General features: G+C 45.4%; 1 protein-coding gene across 1 annotated transcript in view; it reads left to right on the top strand.

The window, feature by feature from the left end:
- Positions 1-20387, top strand: part of znf644b (zinc finger protein 644b) — a 39636-nt gene extending 19249 nt beyond the window's left edge. Inside the window, exons 3-7 of the mRNA XM_062556257.1 lie at positions 5574-8453; positions 9824-10516; positions 15361-15483; positions 15734-15836; positions 17717-20387. Coding sequence (XP_062412241.1) covers positions 5588-8453; positions 9824-10516; positions 15361-15483; positions 15734-15836; positions 17717-17933 — 4002 coding nt within the window. The 5' untranslated portion in view covers positions 5574-5587 and the 3' untranslated portion in view covers positions 17934-20387. The remainder of the gene's footprint in view (positions 1-5573; positions 8454-9823; positions 10517-15360; positions 15484-15733; positions 15837-17716) is intronic.
- The last annotated feature ends 1844 nt before the right edge of the window (positions 20388-22231 follow it).

Raw genomic sequence — 22231 nt, forward strand, 5'->3', positions numbered from 1 at the left:
GTATTTGGATGAGGGGCGATGTGTTGGGTATGAGGAGTTAACCTTTCCGAGGATAAATGTGCTGGATGTGATTAGGGCTCGGGTTCATCTTGATGAGGAGAGGGTAGGCAGGAAGTGTCTCTCTGGCTCTCCTTTCAACCTGAAAGCTTCTCACTACCTCATGGGCTTAATTGATTGGAGTTTGGGTTTGGGTCTTGGCGTTGCAGTGTGTTTGCATCATGGCAGTTCTCACTGGTCGGCCTCAGGAGAGCAGTCTTCCATTTTAAAAGCGTCATTTAGTTGTTGTTCATACCCCTGTCAGAAAGATACACGGTAAATCCAGAGTTATATCCTATGCAGGAAATGAACATCATCTCACACTGAAACTAGATAGGTAGTCATCGACTTTTTACAGTAAAATATTCAACATCTGCGGAAGAGAGCAGTGCTGAGGCTTTGAAAACAGTCCAGCTCTCAAGTCATTCCAGCAGAATCAAACATCTTTTCAGACTTTCTCCCAAAAATGTGAGCTCTGCAAGAGCAAGAGTTATGAGACTTAAAGCCAGTTTCCAAGAAAGAATCTTAGTCTCTGACCTATTTATCCATAAGATCCTCCAGACATCCAGGGTTACAAATATTTTTGTTGACAGAATTGTTGAAAGCAGGTGTTTTACACGCAGTAGGTAAATGTGAACTCATTGTAAAAGGTTACTGTAAATCAATCACACTTTAACTTGTTTTTTTTGTTTTTTTATCTCTCCTGCTTCCTGTCCACGTTTGCTGGAACCAATAACAAATTAGCTAATCCTCCAGGTGCACAGGGATCGTTAGTCTGATTGGTTGAAGGACTACTTTATTAAAGGAGCACTTCACCGTTTTTTCATATTAAACTACGTTATTCCCTTAACTAAGACGAGTTGATACATACCTCTCACGTTTCAATGTGTGCACTCACTGGCTCTGGGGCGTGGCGCAACTTTGGTAGCACTTAGCTAGCCCAATGCATTCATTAGGATCCAAACAGAGATGAAGTTAGAAGCGACCAAACACCTCCATGTTTTCCCTATTAAAACACAGTTACACGTGTAGTCACACGGCCAAGTATGGTGAGACAAAATAAAACGTGCATTTCTAAGCAGGCAAAAGGGATAACTATATTGTGTGGCGGAATAACATTTGGAGCACTTAGACTCACTCCAAAGTGAAACTGAAAGTGCAAGAGTGAGGATATTACTGTGCCACACAATATAGTTACCCCTCTTACCTGCTTACAAATGCACCACGTTTTATTTTGTCTCACCATACTTGGTCGTGTGACTACTCGTGTAACTGTAGTTTAATAGGGAAAACATGGAGGTGTTTGGTCACTTCTAACTTCATCTCTGTTTGGATCCTAATGAATGCATTGGGCTAGCTAAATGCTATCAAAGTTGCGCCGCGCGCCAGAGCCAGTGAGTGCATGCATTGAAACTCATCTTAGTTAAGGGAATAACGTAGTTTAATATGACAAAACGATGAAGTGCTCCTTTAATAGATTAAAGTAGATCTAAACCACATACAGTATTCAATCTTAGGACTGAAATGAACATTATATGGTGTTCACTTACTTTTCCACTCAGCATTTTTGGTGAAGATTTGAATGATGTATTCAATATACTGTAGAAGAACATGCAATATTTGTTGAATAGTAAGTGGAAACAGATTATGTTTGTTCATTATTGTAATTCAGAAGAAAATTGGGCAATAAAGACACATTTATACCTTAGTGCAGGTTATTTCTAAGGAATCACTTACTTTTTGTCACTGTATACTGTATATTGAATTTGAATTTAGTACCAAATTAATCATTGCTAGAAAATCAGAGGAACTTGAAGGGAAGAATCCACATTGAAAAAGATGAATGAATATTATTACATTGTGCAGAATTCTAAAGAAACTTTTGAGCGGTATGTCAACAACAAACTCCATATGATTTCAATTTCTGAAGATGACAGGCACATTCCAGTGAACAAAGGAAATCTCATGTATAAATGAACGAGGATATGTTTAGCTGATGTGCAAATGTAGTCAGTTAAAGTTCTCAATTCATGCACTGAAAGTACCTGGTGCACACCTCCATTCTAATTGAACCATCTGTGTGCTGCTCTTGATAAATCATCTCTCAAGCACTATATGGTAATGCAGGAGCCAATAGCATTTTCCACACTTATTGTTACTCCTAAAAAGTAGGCTAAATTAATGTCGTCTTGAAAGTTTGATTCTTGTTGTGAATATCTTTGTGCATAGAGCTCAAGATTTTCTCGGGGGTGTTATCAATGGTATCACTGTAGAAAAGTTTTTGAGTGTCAAGACATTTCAAATGAGTGAAGACATTTATGCATCGTGACATCAGTTCCAGAATGACTCCTGTCTATCTGTTACAAAATCACAAAACTTGATTTTAAAAAATGCTTATTTAATATTGGTAACTTTTATGTTTTGAATTTGGAAAGTTACATTAAATTAGCGTTAGGGTGCCTCATAGACATCGAATTATCTTTATAGCTGTTTTCTTTGTAACAAATCAGCCTTGGGGCCATATTTGCAAATATACGCATCAAATTAGTAAAACATGTACTCAACATGTTGAACTGAATTTGTGGTAGGTAACGACTGTCATTCTCCCAGCTCCCATTTGTCAATGTCCAGCCTGTATCAGGTCGGTGCTTCTTCTCCATATGGCCTAACCTGGATGGAAGGAAGGGTAAAGCAACTGAGTAGACTGGAGTGGAGGCGGGTGGCGAGGGGAGGGGAGGGGGGAGAAGGGATGGTAGAGTGCGGGCTGAAGGGTGACGTGCCTGGACTTGAGTGACGCTGGTCCCAGCTGGTCCAAATGTCTACATTGCCAGGGTGGGTTAGAGACCATTAGCAGAGAGATAGAAGTCTTCCTGACATACACCCCAATCAGATGAGACATTGAGTCTCAAGCCTCCCCCCACTGTCAATAAATCTCCCTCTACTGGCCTCATGATACCTACTTATCGGCTGTTTTCTGTGGTTAGTATTGTTGACATGTGGTGTTGGATGTGACTGCCGAAGTCAGTGAGTGGAGGTATAGGGGGTGCAGACACACATACAGACACCACCACATTAGGCTATGTCTTTGCATCTTTTAGTAGCTGTTTAGGTTTCCATTTTCACCGTAGAAGCTGTCAAATATGAAGACAAGGGGAAAGTTTTATGTCTTGTAAGTTCAGAAAAGAAAAAAGAAGAGCATTTCTTTCTGTGTCCTTGTGTGCTTACTTAATATACTGAAAAAAATCTTGATTTTATGAGGAACTGGAGAATAATGTGTAATGATAATAAGCAATTATCGCCTCATATTTTTTCCAGCGGTAACCTCAAGATGAGGTGCAACAAGAGTGTTAGTGCAAGTGACAAAAAAAAGATAGAAAAAATGGAAGCCAAAAAGCCCGGCAACATATGCACGTCACAGACGTGTGAAGTGCTTCTCTAGCTTGTTCCGACTGAGGACAATAGGACCTCCTCTGTGATTTCTATTTTCCCATTTCTCTCAGTATTCACATTTTGTATTTGTGAACCCTGCTGAATGAAAGCAAGGGCAAATAAATACCAATATTAGCGTCACAGGAGATGAACAAGAGACCAACAGATTCATTCACAATTATTTGAGTTCACATAGCTAGCAGCACTACATCCAGTAGGTCAAATCCATTGTTTATACAGCCTCAATGTACAGTAAAAGGTCGAAATTGAAGATTTTTTAAAAGATGCAATGCAGTTTCATTTCTTGTTTTTTTTTTCTTTGTACATGGATCTTTGCAGTGAGAGTGGCATGTGGCTCCTCGTTAATGAGCCTGCCGTGAACGTGAGACCTGAAATAGGAGTCTGCCGGCCGAGCCACCCCTGCTGTTCTGGGGTGTAAGCAGTGTAAGGTGGCTTTTCAGAAAAACGTGGGGCATATGTTCCACCTCCAAAACCCCCCCCACCCATCCTCACCCCACCCATCCCCAAACCCAGTCACTCTTTTACCCCCCTCCTCCCAAACCTCCTAACACTGTGGCAGATGGGCGGAATATGGAGCTGGGAAAGGTTTTACCTCTGAGGTGGTAACAGTGAGGCCACTCATTAACACTGAATTTACCACTTCGTTAGCGACGAGGCTTCCTGTTGAGCTCAGTCCCACGTCGGTGATGTCAGATCCATGGAGCATACGCGTGTGGACTTTGGAGACACACTTGGATTCTTCCTGAAATGTACACAATATTAAACATGTACACATACACATACACACACACACACACACACACACACACACACACACACACACACACACACACAGACAGACACACGCCACACACACACACACACAGACATAGACAGATACAACATACACACATACTGTACACACACACACACACACACACACACACATACACAGACATACACACACACTCTCACACACAGACACACTCACTCACACTCACGCTGGCATTGTTTAAAAGTTGTCATAACTCAAGTATTATACCATAACTCCGAAAGAGAGAGGTGTGTGGAATTAGATGTCTGTCTGTTCCCTCTATTTAGAGGTGTAAGGTGGGGAGGGGCCAAGTTTCAGCTGAGAGAGGTGTGTGTTTACTTTCAGCATGCAAGCTGGTGTGTGTGTGTGTGTGTGTGTGTCTCTGTATGAGCCAGTGTCTTAGTATGTGAGTGTGTGTGTAAACCTTTGTGATGACATGAGTTGCTGTGTGTCTGTGTGTACACTGACGCATGTGTACCAATTTGTCAGGATTGAACCAACAGTGGTCTCGTGCTGGGATCAACTTTGGCACCATCCGAGAGTGCTAAGACACAACCCAATCTCATTGGTGGTGCACTTTGTTCCCATGGAAATTGGTCAGTTTTAGCAATAAGGCTAAGAACTTTTGAGGGTGGGGGGGTGAAGATGGGGGGGGGGGGGGGGGGGCAGGGAATGGAGTGGGGTGTGGCAGGTTCCCTCCCTGGTGTGTGCACACATGATTAAGCCCCCCAACCCCCAACACACACCCACATACACCTTCTCCATGGTTTCCAAAGGGGAGCTATAGTCTGGGTTGTGAATAGAGGTGGTGGCAGAGATGTTATTGGGAGTGGGGGTGGGGGGCACTCTGACGCTCAGAGTGATGAATGCGCCCCCCCCCCCCCCCCCCATCACACTTTCACTCCCACCCCTTCTCTATTTGGGCGAACAGTGGGGGGACTAACAGGGCCTCCGCTGTGCAGCCACCGGTTCTTTGTGTTGGGGAAAGTTGTCATTTCACACGTCGACAGTCGCCAAGATAGCACCTGCATGAGGTGATGGCGTCTCCCTGATACGCACATTACTGTTTTAATTCTGCTGTTGTCAAATGGTCCCAATGTCATTTTTAACCTCTTTTCCCCCCTGTAGGCTGACTTAAGGAGCGATCTGTCACTCGATCAGCTCGTGGAACTAATCATGTTCTCTCTCTCTCTCTCTCTCTCTCTCTCTCTCTCTCTCTCTCTCTCTCTCTCTCTCTCTCTCTCTCTCTCTCTCTCTCTCTCTCTCTCTCTCTCTCTCTCTCTCTCCTTTCTAGACTGTTGAGCCAACATGGCTGACATAAAGCCTAAAGCAGAGGAGGACAAAGAGGGGGACACCGCATCTGACAGGCCTTGGCGTCGGCTGAGCACTCCCTCCCCTACTGCCCAGAGCAGAGCCACGGCTCTCTCTCCATATCCTGAGTACAGGCCTTTCAATGGACCCCAGCCAGAGCCCGCATCACCATCAGGAGAGATTATTAGCAGACCTCCATCACATTCCACCCAAGAGGGACATTCACAGCTGCAGGAGGAATCCGATGGTGATTCGACCGGTGGCAATGGCCCCAACACAGTGGAGGACTTCACTGCACGGGTCTCTCCAAAATTCCCTACGTGCCCTCAGTTAGACAACATCAGCTCTGGAAAACACAGAGTAACCGAGGAGTTCCTATTTGCAAAAAACAAAACCTCTCCTCATATCAAGTCAGAGGAGGCATCGGCCTCTGAAGCTGCGTCTGACAGCGAGAATAGTGATTTTGAGCTATCGCACCTGGAAGCGCCGCGCAACCACTCCCTTAATGAACCCTCCGGCCAGAACCGTGTGGCCAGGGCACCAGCTGGGGGGAGATCCTTGTGGGACTTTGGGTCAGAATCCTCGGAGAGCTCTTCGGATGACTGTGACGAAGACTCGACCTGGGAGCCGCAAAGCGAATTCATGCACTTACTGTGGACCAGTCCCAAGAGAACGGAGTCCTCGTCGTCATCGGTCAGCCAGAGCCGCAGGAAGAGGAAGCTGAACGCCGTGGACAGGGCCGGAGACGGCAGCTTTGGTCCCTTAGCCAAACAGTCCCTGACTTATGATTGTTCGGACGACAACGACGCGTTGGTTAGCAAAGAGCCCAACGTCAGGAGGAAGCCTAATGCCAAATCACCTGTGCCCCCCCAGTTAGACTGTAGTGACGAAGCAGTAGGCACGAAAGAGCACTTTATCAAAACTCAATGCCACGAGGGGAGCGACACTGAGAGCGCCAAGCTGAATCACGTGAGTGCGGAATCGGTGTCCGAACCCGACGGCGAGCCTTTGTTCTTCCCCTGCACCAAGTGCAACGTCAACTTCAAGGAGAAGGCCCACTTGCACAGACACATGCTGCACCACCAGGCGCCGCCCAGCGTCAACGCGCCGCGGCCCTTCATCTGCCGCGAGTGCGGCCGCTCCTTCCGCGACGGCGGCGCCCTGCAGAAGCACATGGTCATCCACCAGGCGCGGCGCGAGCGGCTGATGGAGGAGATCAAGGGCCTGAGCGAGCTGCAGGACGAGGGCCGGCTGGCCCGGCTGCAGTGCCCGCAGTGCGTCTTCGGCACCGACTGCGACAAGACCTTCGTGCAGCACGCCAAGACGCACGAGAAGGACAAGCGCTACTACTGCTGCGACGGCTGCAGTCACATGGCCACCTCCCAGCAGGAGCTGGAAGCACACCGGTGCACCGCCCACACCGAACACCACGTCCACAGGAGGCCCGCCGGGGGCCTGGAGGAGGCGAGGACGGGGACCAATCGGATCACCTTGTTACACTGTAAAATATGCCCCTTTAGCACACCCAATAGGACCATCCTGAAAAAGCACACGGAACTAATTCACCGACAGCCATATTTTGAAAAGAATGAGGAAGAGGCGGAGGACGAGGATGACAAGGGGAAGCCAGTTAGTAGATTTGCCGAGCCGAAGAAGCCGGGCTTGGACCTGCACAGGTTAAGTAGCCAAGCCAAGCCTGGCCACTCTCGCCTGTCACAGCTGAGGCCAAAGCTGAACTCGGAGATGCCGGCTCTGGGGAAGGGAAGCGCGCCGCCCTTTTGGTCTGGTGGCATCGCTGACCTCTGTGTGCGAAACCGAGTCTCGCAACAAAAAGACCGGGAAGGTCTCAGCTTGCCGCTGTTCAAATGGAGCTTTGGCAGCTCAACAAACAAGCTGTCATCATCTCTCCCGAGACTTGACAAGCCAAGCAAATTATCTCCCCCGCTGACAGCAAGAATAGATGTGACAACGGGCCACCTGCATGACGAAGAGGGCAATCAGGAATGCACAGTGTTGAGGCCAGGAGACGGGGAGAAAACAAAACATGTTAGTGACTCTGAAATGCGCTCGAATGCCAAAGTGGACAGATCCGGCGAGGAGATCCGTCAAAACCACAAAACTGACCACGAAGGCGGCAACGTTGACACTCCGAGCACTAGAGAATTGCCATCCAAACCTGTCCCCCACAGGACGCTGTCCAAAAGGAAAATGTCCATCCCATATCATAACACGCTCAAGCCAAAACCAGAACCATTATCACCAGTGCTTACAGAAGATGATGATGATGATGATGATAATGATGAGGATGATGATGAAGATGAGGATGATGACTGTGATTATGATGATGATGAAGATGACGAAGATGACTCCTTTGACTTTAGAGATTACTCGTCCACGTTCCTCAATAGCAGTGAGGGCAAACTGAACACTTTCATGTCTCCGAATCCCCTCTACCTTCCTAGATCGCGGCTGCCCATCCGAAAGGACATCCTCCATTCCAATGGCTCAGAGGACGAGGAGGAGAGCGACTGCGATGACATCCAGGATCTGGTCATCAAGGAGGAGTGCGAGGAGACCGCCGTGAGCCTGGACGACGGTCCATCCTCGGAGTCGATGCGAGGGCCCTTCTCCGGGCGCCAAGGCCCGCCTCATTTCTCCAATGACAGGAAGTCCTGCCCGTACTGCCCGGCAGTCTTCGAGTCGGGAGTGGGCTTGTCCAATCACGTGCGCGGGCACCTGCACAGGGTTGGGCTGAGCTATGACGCCCGGCACATGGTGTCACCTGAGCAGGTGGCGTCTCAGGATCGGCAGCCACGGATACGGAGGAAGGCTCCCTCCACCCTCTCCCGCCGACTCAAGAAAGGTATCTACCAAATATCCGTTGCTGCTTTGCTATATTCTCCTTTAAAGCCACTTCTCTCTTTTCTTCTGTCATTTTCTGCCTGATTACTACTGCATGAGATGGTGAGCTGACATAATTACATTTCACAGTAATCATCATAAAGACAAGTAGGGACGTCAGCCTCTGTCAGCTTTTTATTAAACGCTTGCCTACTGTTTTACAATTGCTGTATTATAGGTCAGGGTCCTCCTGAACACAAGCCCACACACACACACACACACACACACACACACGCACATACTTGCACATGCATGGAAAGCCCTTGTTTTATGCATGTGACTGTCTAATGGACTTGATGTGCTGTATTTTTCCACTTGAAAAAACTACACAGTCAAACAATGATATGAACCAACTTTTCATATCCTGGGAAAACAATTGTTGGCCAGATGCATTTTTTTTACAAGCCTCTGTAGGCCAGATAATCTCAGCAGAGAGTCAGGTTTGAATATTGAACAGAGATTTTCATACAAAGCAAATAATGCATTGCACGAACTAATCCGGCTCTGTGTTTTTTTGACAGACCTCAGTGAAATCAGACACACTGTCATTCAAGAATTACATAAGGTCAATATCAATTACGGATCAATTATCACACCAGCAGGACTATGCATTCAAGTGAGCCCGAAGCGGAATTGTACAGCGTTATTATAGTGCCCATTCCCATTCACGTATGCGTACTGAAGTGACACTTTCACCTTTCCTTCCTCCTCATGAAAATGTATCTAGGTTAGCGAGTTGAAAAGACCAAATTATCGTATTATCGTGTTTTGAAAGAACATTAATTAGCATTCTAAATCGCACATCTGCAATTCCAGAATAATCAAGTGACGTTAATAATGAGTTCTGCTTTGCCCTTTTGACTCACTCCAGCTCTATAACATAATTATTGCAGAATGGGTTAACTCACTCTTGCGTGTATGCCATCATTGCATATTTGGCTTTTCATCTCTAAACCACTGGAGCCCAGAAATGCCCATACAGTATACCAAGTCTCTGTAGCACAGCCACTGCAGTGTTCTCAAGCCTGTAGAGCAGAAATAATTTAATGAGCACACATGACCTTTCACCTTGGCCTCTGCTAATTGAACAGCTCTAGAATCACAAATGTATCAAAAAAAGTGATAATCAGTTCACCCCACCAAAAAGACCTCCTGGGTTTTGTTCATTTAGTATCTGCCTGCCATCTTAAACTAGCAGCAACACTTCCTCCAATTAGCTTGGGCATGACATCTCTCTCTCCATGACGACCTACCTCTCTCTGCACTGTGTACTTTCATCCCCATTGATTGTTTGCCTTCAACCCCTCTCTACTCCTTGTGCTCCACCTCTAGCTGCGGTGGACAAGCCTGAGTCTCAGACTGAGCACACGTGCCCGCTATGCTGGGGCTGGTTCGACACCAGGACGGGCCTGTCCAACCACGTGCGCGGCCACCTGAAGCGCATCGGCCGCGGCCTGGGCCCCGGCGGGCCCGGCTCCAGCAGCCGCTCCCCGCTCTGCATCCTCAACGAGCTGCTCAGGGACGAGACGGAGCACCGCAGCCTGTTGGCCCTGCTCGGCCGCCGGCCGTCCCACTCGCGCCCCTTCGTCTCGCAGAAGTTCGCCAGCAGCGACGGCCTCTTCCTCACCCCGACCGGCGTCCCCGTCAAGGTCCAGCACTCCAGGGCGGCTCGGGTCGGCGCCGGCGCCCCAGCCGAGTGCGACGGAGGGGGTGGGGGAGAGCCCAAGAGCAGGCTGTGGTCCGGGGACGAGGCGGCGGCGGAGGGCAAGAAGAAGGAGAAGAAGTTGGAGGAGGAGGAGATCAGGGTGGAGGACCACAGGGGTGGGGGCGCAGTCCCGTCCAGCACGCTGGTGGAGCTGCTGAGGAGGAGGAAGCAGGAGCGCGAGCAGGAGATGAGGGAGGGCCAGCAGCAGCAGCAGCAGCAGCAGCAGGTCCACGGGGTCAGGCGGCCGCTGCCCAGCAGCCCAGCCAGGGAGAGCGGTGCCAGGCTGGCCGCCCTCAAACCAGACCCATGCTGGAGCCAAGGTAAGGATGGGTTGCCATGGAGAAACACATCAGATAAGCAAGGCACACCGACTTAGTTACTGATTATGTTGAATGTCACAAACATTATTATAGGCTATTATAGGCTATAACAGCCGGATTTTCCTTCTTATATGCCCATGTTTTCACAACACATACAGTAATTTCCCGCATATAAGCCGCATTGTGTATAAGCCGCAGGACAGTGTTTTATGCAAGTTTAAAGACACAAAACCATATTAACACCATATTAACTGTCCCCTTGTATTAACCTCATAGCTGAAGGCATTTTGCAAAATCAATGTATAAGCCGCGGCTAATAGTCGGGAAATTACGGTACAAAGAGTTCATGAGCTGAGCTGAGCCGTAAAGAAAGATGACGATGATGATATTGGGGAAATAAAGGTGATTTTATTCTGTTGTGCGGCAAGGGAAACAGTGCTGCCAAAATTGTGAGAATCCTCACTCATCAGATTGATTGCCAGACGTGATTTATTTTGTTGCTAGAGCAAATAGGTGAAAAGTTGCTAACAACCTAACATTCTAACAACTAGGTAGTGAAGTAGCGAGTCATGAGATGGACTGCGGCTTCATGTCATGAAGTTTAACTGAGAATGCTAGCCTGCTAAAGACCAGATGTGAAATGTTATAAATCCCTGATTACCTAAAGCAGCATTTTGTTAAGAAGCTGGAGCCATTGAAGCATTTATACCCCGGCCTCAAGCCTATTTTATGAGCCTGTACAAAAAGACATTGAGTCAAAATTCTTGAACCGAAGATGGCTCGAAACGCTTCAGCTCTGCATATTGTGCACCAGTGCTAGCCTGACGTTGCCATTCTCAAAATTCTATTCAGAATTTGAGTCTGGAACCGAAGCAGTGGGACGTGATTATGCATTTATAAACACCCCGGCCTCAAGCCTATTTTATGAGCCTGTACAAAAAGACATTGAGTCAAAATTCCCCAGTACGCCACACTTTACTCCACAGCACACCAGTATGCCTCGGCACCGCTTAACCACCCCTGAGATAAGCAACCTGCAGTGCTGACGATCAATCATCAATCTAGATCATCAACCTAAATATGTCCCTGTTCTTGTCAATTCAAGCCTACCCCAGGCATGCCTTTCCTCAAATGATTATGATTATTGCTTTGGTTTTCTTTGGATGTCTGAAAGTCGCCATTGTTGTTAAAGGCTGCTGTGTTAATATTGTAGACCAAATTACATTAAATTGAAAGTGTAATGGGTCCCTCATTCAGATATGCAAACCGAGCCATTATTTCAACATCACTCACTGCCAAAATGACAGACAACTCATCTGCTCTCCTCTGTGAAAACACAATCCTTTGTCATAGCAAACACAATCTCTCTTGTAAATGACAGCTGAGCATATGATTGGCCTTGTTCCTATTGATGTGGAATCAAAGGAGAAGAGCTATGACTACGTGTCTACTGTGTGATGCATGAATCATGCCGTACCCAGAGAGTTCTATCACAGGTTATCTTTAAGAACTGTCATATCATATCATGTCCCAACCCTTAGCCGTGACCTTTTAACATGTGGTGCATAGGGTCAGGGCAGTGGCTGGCTATGAATACAGGAAGAGACCAAGGACAGTGTTAAGCCCATCAATCTCTAGGCTTGATCAGTCCACCACCCCAGGCACAGCCTCTTCCTTCCCCTCTTGTCCCACAAGCTCCTCCGCGCATGTTCTACCTCCTCCGTAGCTTTTTATTATTTACCGGAGCTCATTTGAAATCACAGCCTTTCAATGGCAGCAAGGTGCATTAAATACGAATGCACAGTGTCTCGCTCCGCTCCGTTGCGCACGCTTCCAGAGAAGCCTAGACGTCTCCAGGCGCGGGTGCGAACCGAGCCACTTGTAAAGGGTACAAGGGCGGAGGGGTGGGTGGAATGGTTGAGTTGAGGGAGCGGTTGGGGAAAAAATGAAATAGGGGGGAGAAAAGTTTGCCATTGGTGGAATTATTGTAACGTGCACAAAGAGAATAAATGTCACCAAAAGTGCGTTTGAAATTGAAATGAAAAGCCACGGCGGTGCTTTGATGTGTGAGCCGTGCAGCGCTTCAGCTGTGTGTACACACCTTTTGTTTCATGTCTGTCCAAATAAAGAGTTGCGCTCCCGTGCACTGAAAGATGTTAATGAAGATTTAAAATGTCGCATCATTATTAATTTATTTGTTTGAGGGTTTGAAGCGTCCATCTCAATTTCCGCATGATTTCTTTACAATCGATTGATTCGTTCCACCACGTCCATTTAATCAAATGTTCAATTCCTGAAGCACTTGCGATTCTAAGAACATGATTGTGTGTGCTGAGAAAGGTGACAGGAATTTCAAATAGACCTACTTTTTAAGTGACACTTTAAATTGGACAGTCCATCAAGCCAGGTTCTTTCTTGTTAATTTCCAGACAAAACAGAAATGCTTTCATTTTTGAAAGATTTTCTGTCAAGCATTATCCTTTATACCCACTGGTGTTGAAAGGCTCGGAGAAGAAATTTCTATGTTATGTTTTAAAGACATTACGATAATTAACCAACAAAACACTTCATTTGTCTCATTTTATTGTCAGTAGAACGATTCACAACTCGTTTGAATATCCTTTAGCTTGTCACTGTGTTAAGAGGGAGTGAGGTACAGAAGCAGATGTTTTTTACCGATTAGGTGTGAAACGGCACAGTAGTTCTCACTGAGGATTTCACACCATCGCTGAAAGCTACTTTTTTCTTTCTTTCTCTTTCTAACAAGTTTTTTTGTTCCCAGGGTACAGATTATATATGGTTTTGGGTAGTAATTTTAGAAAGGCCATTTTGAAGTCCCTGTTAGACATTTATTTTTAACATTTATCCTTCCTGTGCTTCCAGAATTCATTCAGAATTGCTCTTTGTCTTTGAAACGTCTTCACAGTCTGCCTTTCTTTAACACTGTCATGACTCAGTAGCCTGGCTATCACCAGACCAAGCTCAATCTTTTGAGATTGAACATTAGTCTGGGGAGTCTGCGCTGTATTTCTACTGCACAAGAGGCGTGATCAGTGAGGATAGTTCAAATGACTCTGTGTGCTTGGATAGTCCGATCAGACCTACGGTCAGGGTGCGCCTGGTGGATAAGCCAGTTTGTGATTGGTTCCAGCAGAAGTGGAACGGAAGCAAGAGAGATAAATGTGCAGGTTTCCAGCCTGAGCTGTAGAGCGAAATCCAGCCGCCAGCCGATCGGGCTGGGTTTAGCCAGTCGACAGAGTGGATCTCGGGGCAGGATTGTTCCACAACTAGAACATTCCATGGCAGCTTTACTCACTACCAACCATAAGGCTTTTGCCTCAGATCAAAGTCCTTTAGCTCCTCTCCAAGAAGAGGTGATATCACAGAAGTATTACACAATGACCCAAAACAGCTCGTAATTAAACAGCTTGGCACTGTCGACCCCACAGCCCTCTTTAAATGGAAGTTTTCGAGAGCGAGAGCGCGAGGGGAGGCAGCACACTTGCCCTCGCCGTCTCCGACTCCTTGCCTCAAGGTGAAAATAAGCCCCCTGGAGTCATTAGGTGGTGATAAACATTGCCTTCAACAACACCTCCCGCGATCTCTCCGATATGAAAACAGATGGAGGGCGAGGTGGAGACTCTGAGGGGAATAGCAGTTTTACACCAGCGTCTCCATGCCTGCAGACTGCACGCTACAGCCAATCTGAACCGAAGATGGCTCCAAACGCTTCAGCTCTGCATATTGTGCACCAGTGCTAGCCTGACGTTGCCATACTCAAAATTCTATTCAGAATTTGAGTCTGGAACCGAAGCAGTGGGACGTGATTGTGTTTCAACCGATACTGTGGAGAAATGCCCCTGCACCCAATTGGATAGACCTAACCTATCAGAGCAACAAGAGTGACTTGTCTTGTCTATTGTTTGTGTGTATGCAGTAATGCCTACTGTCCGCACTTTAGGGGAATCTGTGGTGCTCCGTGTGCACTTCTTTTTTATGTGAAACGTTTGTTACAAAGCAGCACATGAAGTGTGGAGAAATGCATGTGTGGACTCATTCTGTTGTGCAATAACTGTTGCATTGTAGATTGACAATAGAGTTCACTTTGACTCTGACTTGAATTCCTGCAGAGAACAGTCGGAACATCCTTCTTCTGACAAATGACTTGTAATTTTTTTTTAAAGCTATTGCGCCATCAGTATCTTCTGCAACTGACACGATATCGACATAAACGTGTAGCTGCTCTAGTGACACGCTTTTTGTTGTAAACAAATTCAACCGAAGCGCACTCAGGTCACGTGAATGATGGACAGATGAGCAAAGCCGTTTTATTGAATAAAGCCTGTCCGGACGCGGCTTGGACGATTCAATTGGTCAGTTTTCATAGAGATTTGTCAGTGTGGCTAAGTTTGGGCTGGCTTTTCAGTCTGCACCAGTGCAATATATGCTGAATACTTTTCAAATTATGAGCATAAGATTGATAGTGAGATTGTTAGTTCTTTCGACCACTAATGTGAGTAACAACATGGCAGAGGTCATTGTGACCGTATGCTCAGTCCCTCAGTCCATCTTCATGCCTGTATGCAAGCTGATACATTGAGAACTTTTATGGTATACGAACAGACTGGCTAGGGATGAAATATTCCTTTAGTTCAGCTTCTCTCTGTGTGATGTAGTTTCATCATAGCATGGTCTTTAAGGTACTCCATGTCTGCTAAAGTAAAGGATGCACTTTTGTACTGTATATATGGATTTATTTGTTATGATTATTAGTTATACACATATAAAGATGCCTTGTTAAGACTTTTCTGTTGATTGTTTATTATTTTCTTTTTCTCTTGTAGGGAAGACTGACGTGAAGAAAGTTTGCATTCACTGCAACACGACCTTCCACAGTGCTGTCAGCTTATCCAATCACCTTCGAGCGTATGCTCGACGGAAGAGAGCTGCATTGTTAGAAGGGACAAGTATGTATTCATTTTGTTGAAGACAATCACCCAACAAATTCTAATTGTTATGCTTTAATGTTTTAGTTGACACAGTTGACTATCCGATCATTCTATTGTGCTATTTGTAAAAATAACTGATGTGCAGAATTGTACATTTCTCTGCTGTTATTCTCTTCCTATTTTACTCCCTCTGTCATTTCTTGTAATATTTCATTCATATTTGTTGGATCTGCTTGAATGACTCTTTGTGTACATCTGTGTCTTCCAGCCTATGATTGCAAACAGAAGAAGCCAAGATCAAGACCAGGGCCAAAGAAGAAAATGTTCTCATTGCCACACACGCCAGAAGAGATCTACAGACTCACTTGCAGGTACAAATCCCCCTCCCCTCGTCAGTTTATTCACAGGGGTTGGACATACTGCATCTGGATAGGAGAACGAGTTGATTAATGTAGTTATTTATTATTTAGTGAATGGTGGAAGGAATGTCAAATGTTGAAAATGTTATTTGATCAGCTACTGTAACTCAACCAGATCCCTGTAAAATACAGACATGTCTTTATAAGAGGTAGATGGAAATACCACAAACAAGGTGGCTATTCATCCTCCTGTTAAAATAATGAATGGCCTTGTCAACTAAGAAGTTGCTCAAAAGCAAGGAATATGTAACTCTTGAGAATGAAGTTGCCCATGGAGAGTAGGCTTCAGGTAAATTTTGCTGTTACATCAGCTTTTTCTTAACCTGAAAGAGATCAATGTTTTCCTTCCAAGTCATGCCTTTGCCTCCAGTAAACCCTCATCCTGGCTAAAATACAACCGAAAATAAAAAAGATAAATATGCTTCCACTCATTTGCTACCAACTCAACTGTGCTGTATCCTGTCCTAGGGATGTGCTGCTGACCCATCTGTGTACAGTTGGGATATTGTGTTGTTCTGCAAGGGACAACTGTCACAGTGGCCTACTGAATACTGCTGTTGTGATTAGGTGTATAGGCTTCATCATCAGGCCATTACAGTATGCCTGCTGTTTGCTACAGGCTCTGGTATCTATTAATTACATCTATTAAACCACCCCTGAAGTAGGTCAAGGGTACAACTTGATTGTTGGCAATGAGATAGTCGGTCCTGTGCCAATCATTAGGCCCCCACACCAGTGGCCATTTGAACAATAAACCACATTCTGCCAGCTGCTGTGCACATAACAACAGCATTTAGAAATGCAAAAGCCTCTCCTTTTAGTTATTCAGAACACAGTGATGACCAATGCAATTATTATTCTCTGGATTGGATCTCTGGGGAGTTCATTTAACATCTGTCCACTTGGTTTATATCCTGTTACACAACATTTAAGTGGAAAATATTGAAGGCAGCAGCTAATAGACCAGATGTGGGTCAAAATGATGCCATGACTGTTTGATTGAGGTCTTGGCTGCCATCACAACTAGCCAGTTCATTTATTCACTAGACTACGGTTGTAAACTCATACGTTTATGAACCAATGCTAAAGTTGTCTAAAAAGGAATAAAAAAGAAAAGTCATCTTATAATCTACTTATGAGCACAGATGTATGTCAAACTGATATTATTCAAGTCTTGTAACTTTGACTAGTACCTACTGGAATGAATCCTTCTGTGATCATGTAGCCTTGTGGTCCAGGAGAAGCAGACAGGTTTTGGTATTAAATAGGTTTAGTAAATCGGCGGATCTATTCTGAAAACACCCATGAAAAATAACCAATATGAATTACAAAAACAAAGACACATAAACTAGACAAAATACAAAGAAAGGAGACTATAATAAGCTGCACAATCTTCCTTAACACTCACAGCAGTGTCAGGTATGCACAACATGTGCAATCCAGAGAGCCTCACCTTCTCCTTTCACAGGGACTTAGTGATCAGGTGACCTCCCTAATTGAGAAACCAGGCCTACTCCTTATAGGCCAATCAGCTAATTTGGGTACCCAGAAGCACATGCCCCTTCTACAGCATATAGCCTACAATGAATAAACATACCCAATATTACCATAATTAACTATAAATACAGAGACAGTGTGGGTCACTCTGTCACACTTCTAATACAGAGTACATTTGACTAGTCAATCGCCGTCAATTAAATCTCTGACAGGCTCAGTTGGGACTGTTTCCGAGCTTATACTATGTAAAAAAGAAAATCTGGTGCAGCCCTTGATCTCTCTCTCTCTCTCTCTCTCTCTCTCTCTCTCTCTCTCTCTCTCTCTTCCTGTCTCAGGTTCTGCGACCTGGTCTTCCAGGGTCCACTCTCGGTGCAGGAGGACTGGATCAAGCACCTCCAGCGCCACCTCATGCATACCAGCGTCCCGCACACGGGCGCCGCCATGGTGGAGGTGACGGCCGTCTGCAAGGAGCTGCCCCCACCACCCCCACCCGAGCGCCTGCTCCTGCCGCGCCAGCACACTCCCCTTCAGGTGCCCCCCACAGTCTCCTAAACTGCCCCCCCACCCCATAAATACCCTCACTGTCTCCCCCGCTTCAGAAACCCTGCACATGTATATAACTACAGGACAGATAGATATATATTATATATGAAATATATATATCAGAGGTATATATAAATATATACTTAAGATGGATATATAGAGAGGTAAGAGATTTCTTTTTCTTCTTTCTGTATTGCACATCTACCTTGTCAGTCCATCTGTTTTGGTATGGACAACTGTTCTGGAAGCCTGGCACCGCCCTCTTCACTTGGGTTGGTGTGAGAGGCAGCACCACTTCCTCAGCACGTTAACTACGACGAGATTATTTTCACCAGGTAAAGGTTGGCGCGACCTTTGCCAACCTCTCAGAGAGTTAAGGGCTGGGTGCTTTTTAAAGGTGCCCTCCGATCATGATGCAGAAGTCCCAATAGGTTCAATAGCCAACCAAAAGCGACAACACAGACCTCAGAAAATGTGTCAAAAGACCCTGACCGTCATACACATCACCTCGCCGGACCTAAATGAGAACGGGGTCATCTAATTAAGAGCGATCAATATGGCTGACCTCACGGATACAGGCCCTGCTAATGCCTAGCAGGCTCATCGATGGCGGTCGCACTGATCAGATGCTGTCTCGTGTCTTTTCACATTGCCAAGTTTCTCAGCGATGAAGGCCCTCAATCTGTACTTGTGCTACATTTTAACATGTTAATGAAAATCAGTGGGAATCACTACAGATCCTACACATACCATTCACTGAACAAATGAACTGTGAACGTGTGGCTAGCTGTTTTTTCTTTTCTTTTGGTCAAGCCTTCAATGGTGAAATGGACTTTCCAAACCCTCAATTGTAATGCAATACATTGAAAAAGGTCAAATCCGGGTTTTCTTGTATTTAGAATGTTTATAACCTTAATGAAGCACATTGTAACATGTAATGTTGTTTGATGCTGTAACTCTTCCAAATATTGCTTTAACGGAAAAGAAGCTTTTTCTCACTGGAAAAATAGATATTATTGCTTTAAAAAGAAGATAAGCTCATTTCTTAAGATCAGTTTCAATGCTGATCACATTTTTATGGTGCTGAAACATAAAAGCTGACATAGTATTCAGAGGAACAGATTATATTTTTTTTCTTTTCCTTTTAAAATAACAGTAATGTGAGAATACTAGAGACCTGTTTCCAAATAACAACTAATCTTACATTGACTGGCTCATTCTAGGGGATCATTGGGATGATTTGTCCCATCTTGACAATCACAATAACATTGTCTTGATTTCATGCTGGTCTGAAAAAAAGATCACCTTCCAGACTGCCCTGTGTTGTGATGTGTAGAGATGCATTCATATTGTGAATGTGTTCATTTTTATGCCCTGAACTCTGTACTGTGAGAGGACACTGTTACTCTGAAACGGCCACATGGTATGGTATGTGATATTTAGATCATGTACGAAAGACAGTGGCAGGTGTCGCTGCCATCAGCTGTTATCTAAAATAATGTTTTCCCTGAGAAGTTTGTGAACTTGGTGATACATGCCTGTACAATCTATGTTTGTTATCTGTTTGGTTGAGCATAGGACAAAGATCTTGTTGTATGCAGAGTATCATACAATCAACATTGGTTAGAACTTGAAAAATCATCTAGTCTGGGTCAGGTCAACAACTGTGCTCCACAGTAATTCCCCACAGTGCTTTACCACGTTTAGCACTTAATTGCACTCAACAACTATGTGTGTTCACATTAAGGTGTGGACACCATGGAGGTATAGCATAAGGTTAATTGATTTGATGTTAACTAGTTTTGCTATGTTCAAATTGCAACTAATTGTGTAATCTAAGGAAACGTATGGAAACTTAAGTCCATATTTTTGCAGGGTTTTGGAGGTGTGCAGCATTGGTTCCCAAAGGTTGAGGCAGGTTCTTCAGGGGTGAGCCAGAGTTATAGCAAGGATGGCATCGGCTGAGAGTCCAGAGAAACCATAATGATCAATTACAGGTGACCGTGCTTGCACAGAGCCTATAACTGATTTTACCACCAACTTATTTGGTGATGAGTTCATAACCTACATTGTACTTGGCCTAAATGTTAGGCGTGATCGCTAGCCTAATCATGAATACAACTGGCATGACTCTAACATGGCCACTATATGGACTGATACACTTTTGTTTTTAATTGTCCAAAATAGGGGCCTGCCATGAAATGATTGGGAACCACTGATGTACAGTGCAGTCTATTTTTCAAACTTAATGTAATTGACACTTAAGCCTACTTCCTTAACGTTACTGACTACAGAGAGAGTGTTTAAGATAAGTTGCTATAAGGAAACAGGACCTTCATGTGTAACCCTAACCATTCTATAGGGGATTCATTTTGACTGCTTCATTTGCATAGTATCTGTTTGGCTTTCTGTGATTTAAATACAGCAGTCACTCGCAGAAGTAAAATAAAATCATAAGGTTTATTCACATTTACCTGCACATTTCTATGTTTTTGTATACGTTCACGTAAATGTTGTCAGCATTTAGAATTGGCTCTTGAATCATTTTAGAAGCAGTTCTTCTGACTCTGAAACCATAAGCCTTATCAGCCTTATCGGTGAATACAAGAGCTGTGGATGGTAATGCTGATGGTCTCTCTTTTTTCTCCGGACTCATGGTTTCAAGGCCACTTTATGAAATAGTTTCACCTAAACGAGCAATAGATCACGCAGTGCTGTTGTGGCATCTTTTTTTTTATGTTTTCTGCCAGTCAGATGTCTAAAATGTGTGGACAAAGTAAGTGACTTTAGAATCACATAGACGCATCAGGCCACGGGAAGTGATCTGACAATTTTGTCACCCAGAAATCCAGAAAAATGTGTCAACAAATAATTTGCAAGTCAACCGACTAAAAGTAGACCTCGCTTTCACTTCACTTCCACAGTCAATCGTCACAGCCTCAGAAGAAGCAACCCTGGATCAGGCCTTAAGCTGAAGCACAAACAGAGCTGCACCAAATCAACTGATAATCGCCAAATTAGCATGTGATAAAGAGCCTTTCAAATGTTGACACAACACGCGTTAACCGCCCCTGCCACAGCTCCAGTCCGCCCCGTCAACAAAAGGTTCCCGTCGCAGGGATGCGGTGGCATTATGTAATCTGCAAATCATCGCTCCTCTTCCCTGTTTCGCTCCTTTTGTGTCTGGGGATGTTGCGTTTGGGAGAGTGGTTGGGGGCCAGTCCCTTGATCACCACTTTTCACCAGTCCACCAGCAAAGCCCCCAGCCCCACCTCCTGCTGAGGGGCCCCGACTCCACCCAGTAGTGTATCGGGGGTCCCCTAAAGTCCCCCCACCATCCATCTAAAGCTGCCATCAAAGCCCCATAAACCAATTGCCATCGGACAGCTCCGGAGGGAACCAGGGACGGCGTACCCCACCAGCACCCTGACTCCCCAATCTCCCCTCCCCTCCCCTCTCTTAGAGGAATAATTGTAGCACTCGGCGACTTCATTAGCGACTCCTGGTTGTATCAAAAGGATGCTCTTCATGGAAGTTGGAAGCCGTGTCCTGCACAGACGCTGTCCCATGGGTCCCCTCCCCTCCCCTCACCGCCACCGCCGCACGCCCCAACACACCCAAGAGGCACAAATGAATAACGTAAAGCCGGGGATTGTAATGAGATTGAGCAAACCATGACCAGGATCGGCTGAATCCATTATTCCACTGGCAGCATTATGAATGAGAAGGAGGGCAGCCGTGTGTGTGTGTGTGTGTGTGTGTGTGTGTGTGTGTGTGTGTGTGTGTGTGTGTGTGTGTGTGTGTGTGTGTGTGTGTGTGTGTGTGTGTGTGTGTGTGTGTGTGTGTGTGTGTGTGTGTGTGTGTGTGTGTGTGTGTGTGTGTGTGGAGCGGGGGATATAAAGAAATGTACTGCTGACGCTGTGGTGGCCCCCACACTAGCCATCTGCCATGGGGATGCCACGTTAGCAGGACAACGCATGCTAATCATTAGGCTACCTATCAAAGGGGAGCCCTCTCCAGAGAAGCATAACCATCGACCCCCTCTTCAGCAGCAAGAAGAGAGGGAGACACAGGAAAAGAGAGAGAGAGGGGGGGGGTCTCAGTGTGAGCTGGAGAGAGGGATGTAAGTGTATGTGTGTATGCATATGTAATTCAACCAGTGGAAATGATGGGGAATAATGAGTTGGGATTGCAAAATGAGAGAGGAGGCATAGTGTTTGCCTTTTATTGCATGTATTTTATTTGTTAAATCGAACGCTCCAGAAAGCATATGCTGCGTGAGGAGGCGAAGTTGTTTCATATTAATA

Source organism: Sardina pilchardus, chromosome 15 (assembly GCF_963854185.1).
Source record: "Sardina pilchardus chromosome 15, fSarPil1.1, whole genome shotgun sequence".
In the NCBI taxonomy this organism is placed as follows: Eukaryota; Metazoa; Chordata; class Actinopteri; order Clupeiformes; family Clupeidae; genus Sardina; species Sardina pilchardus.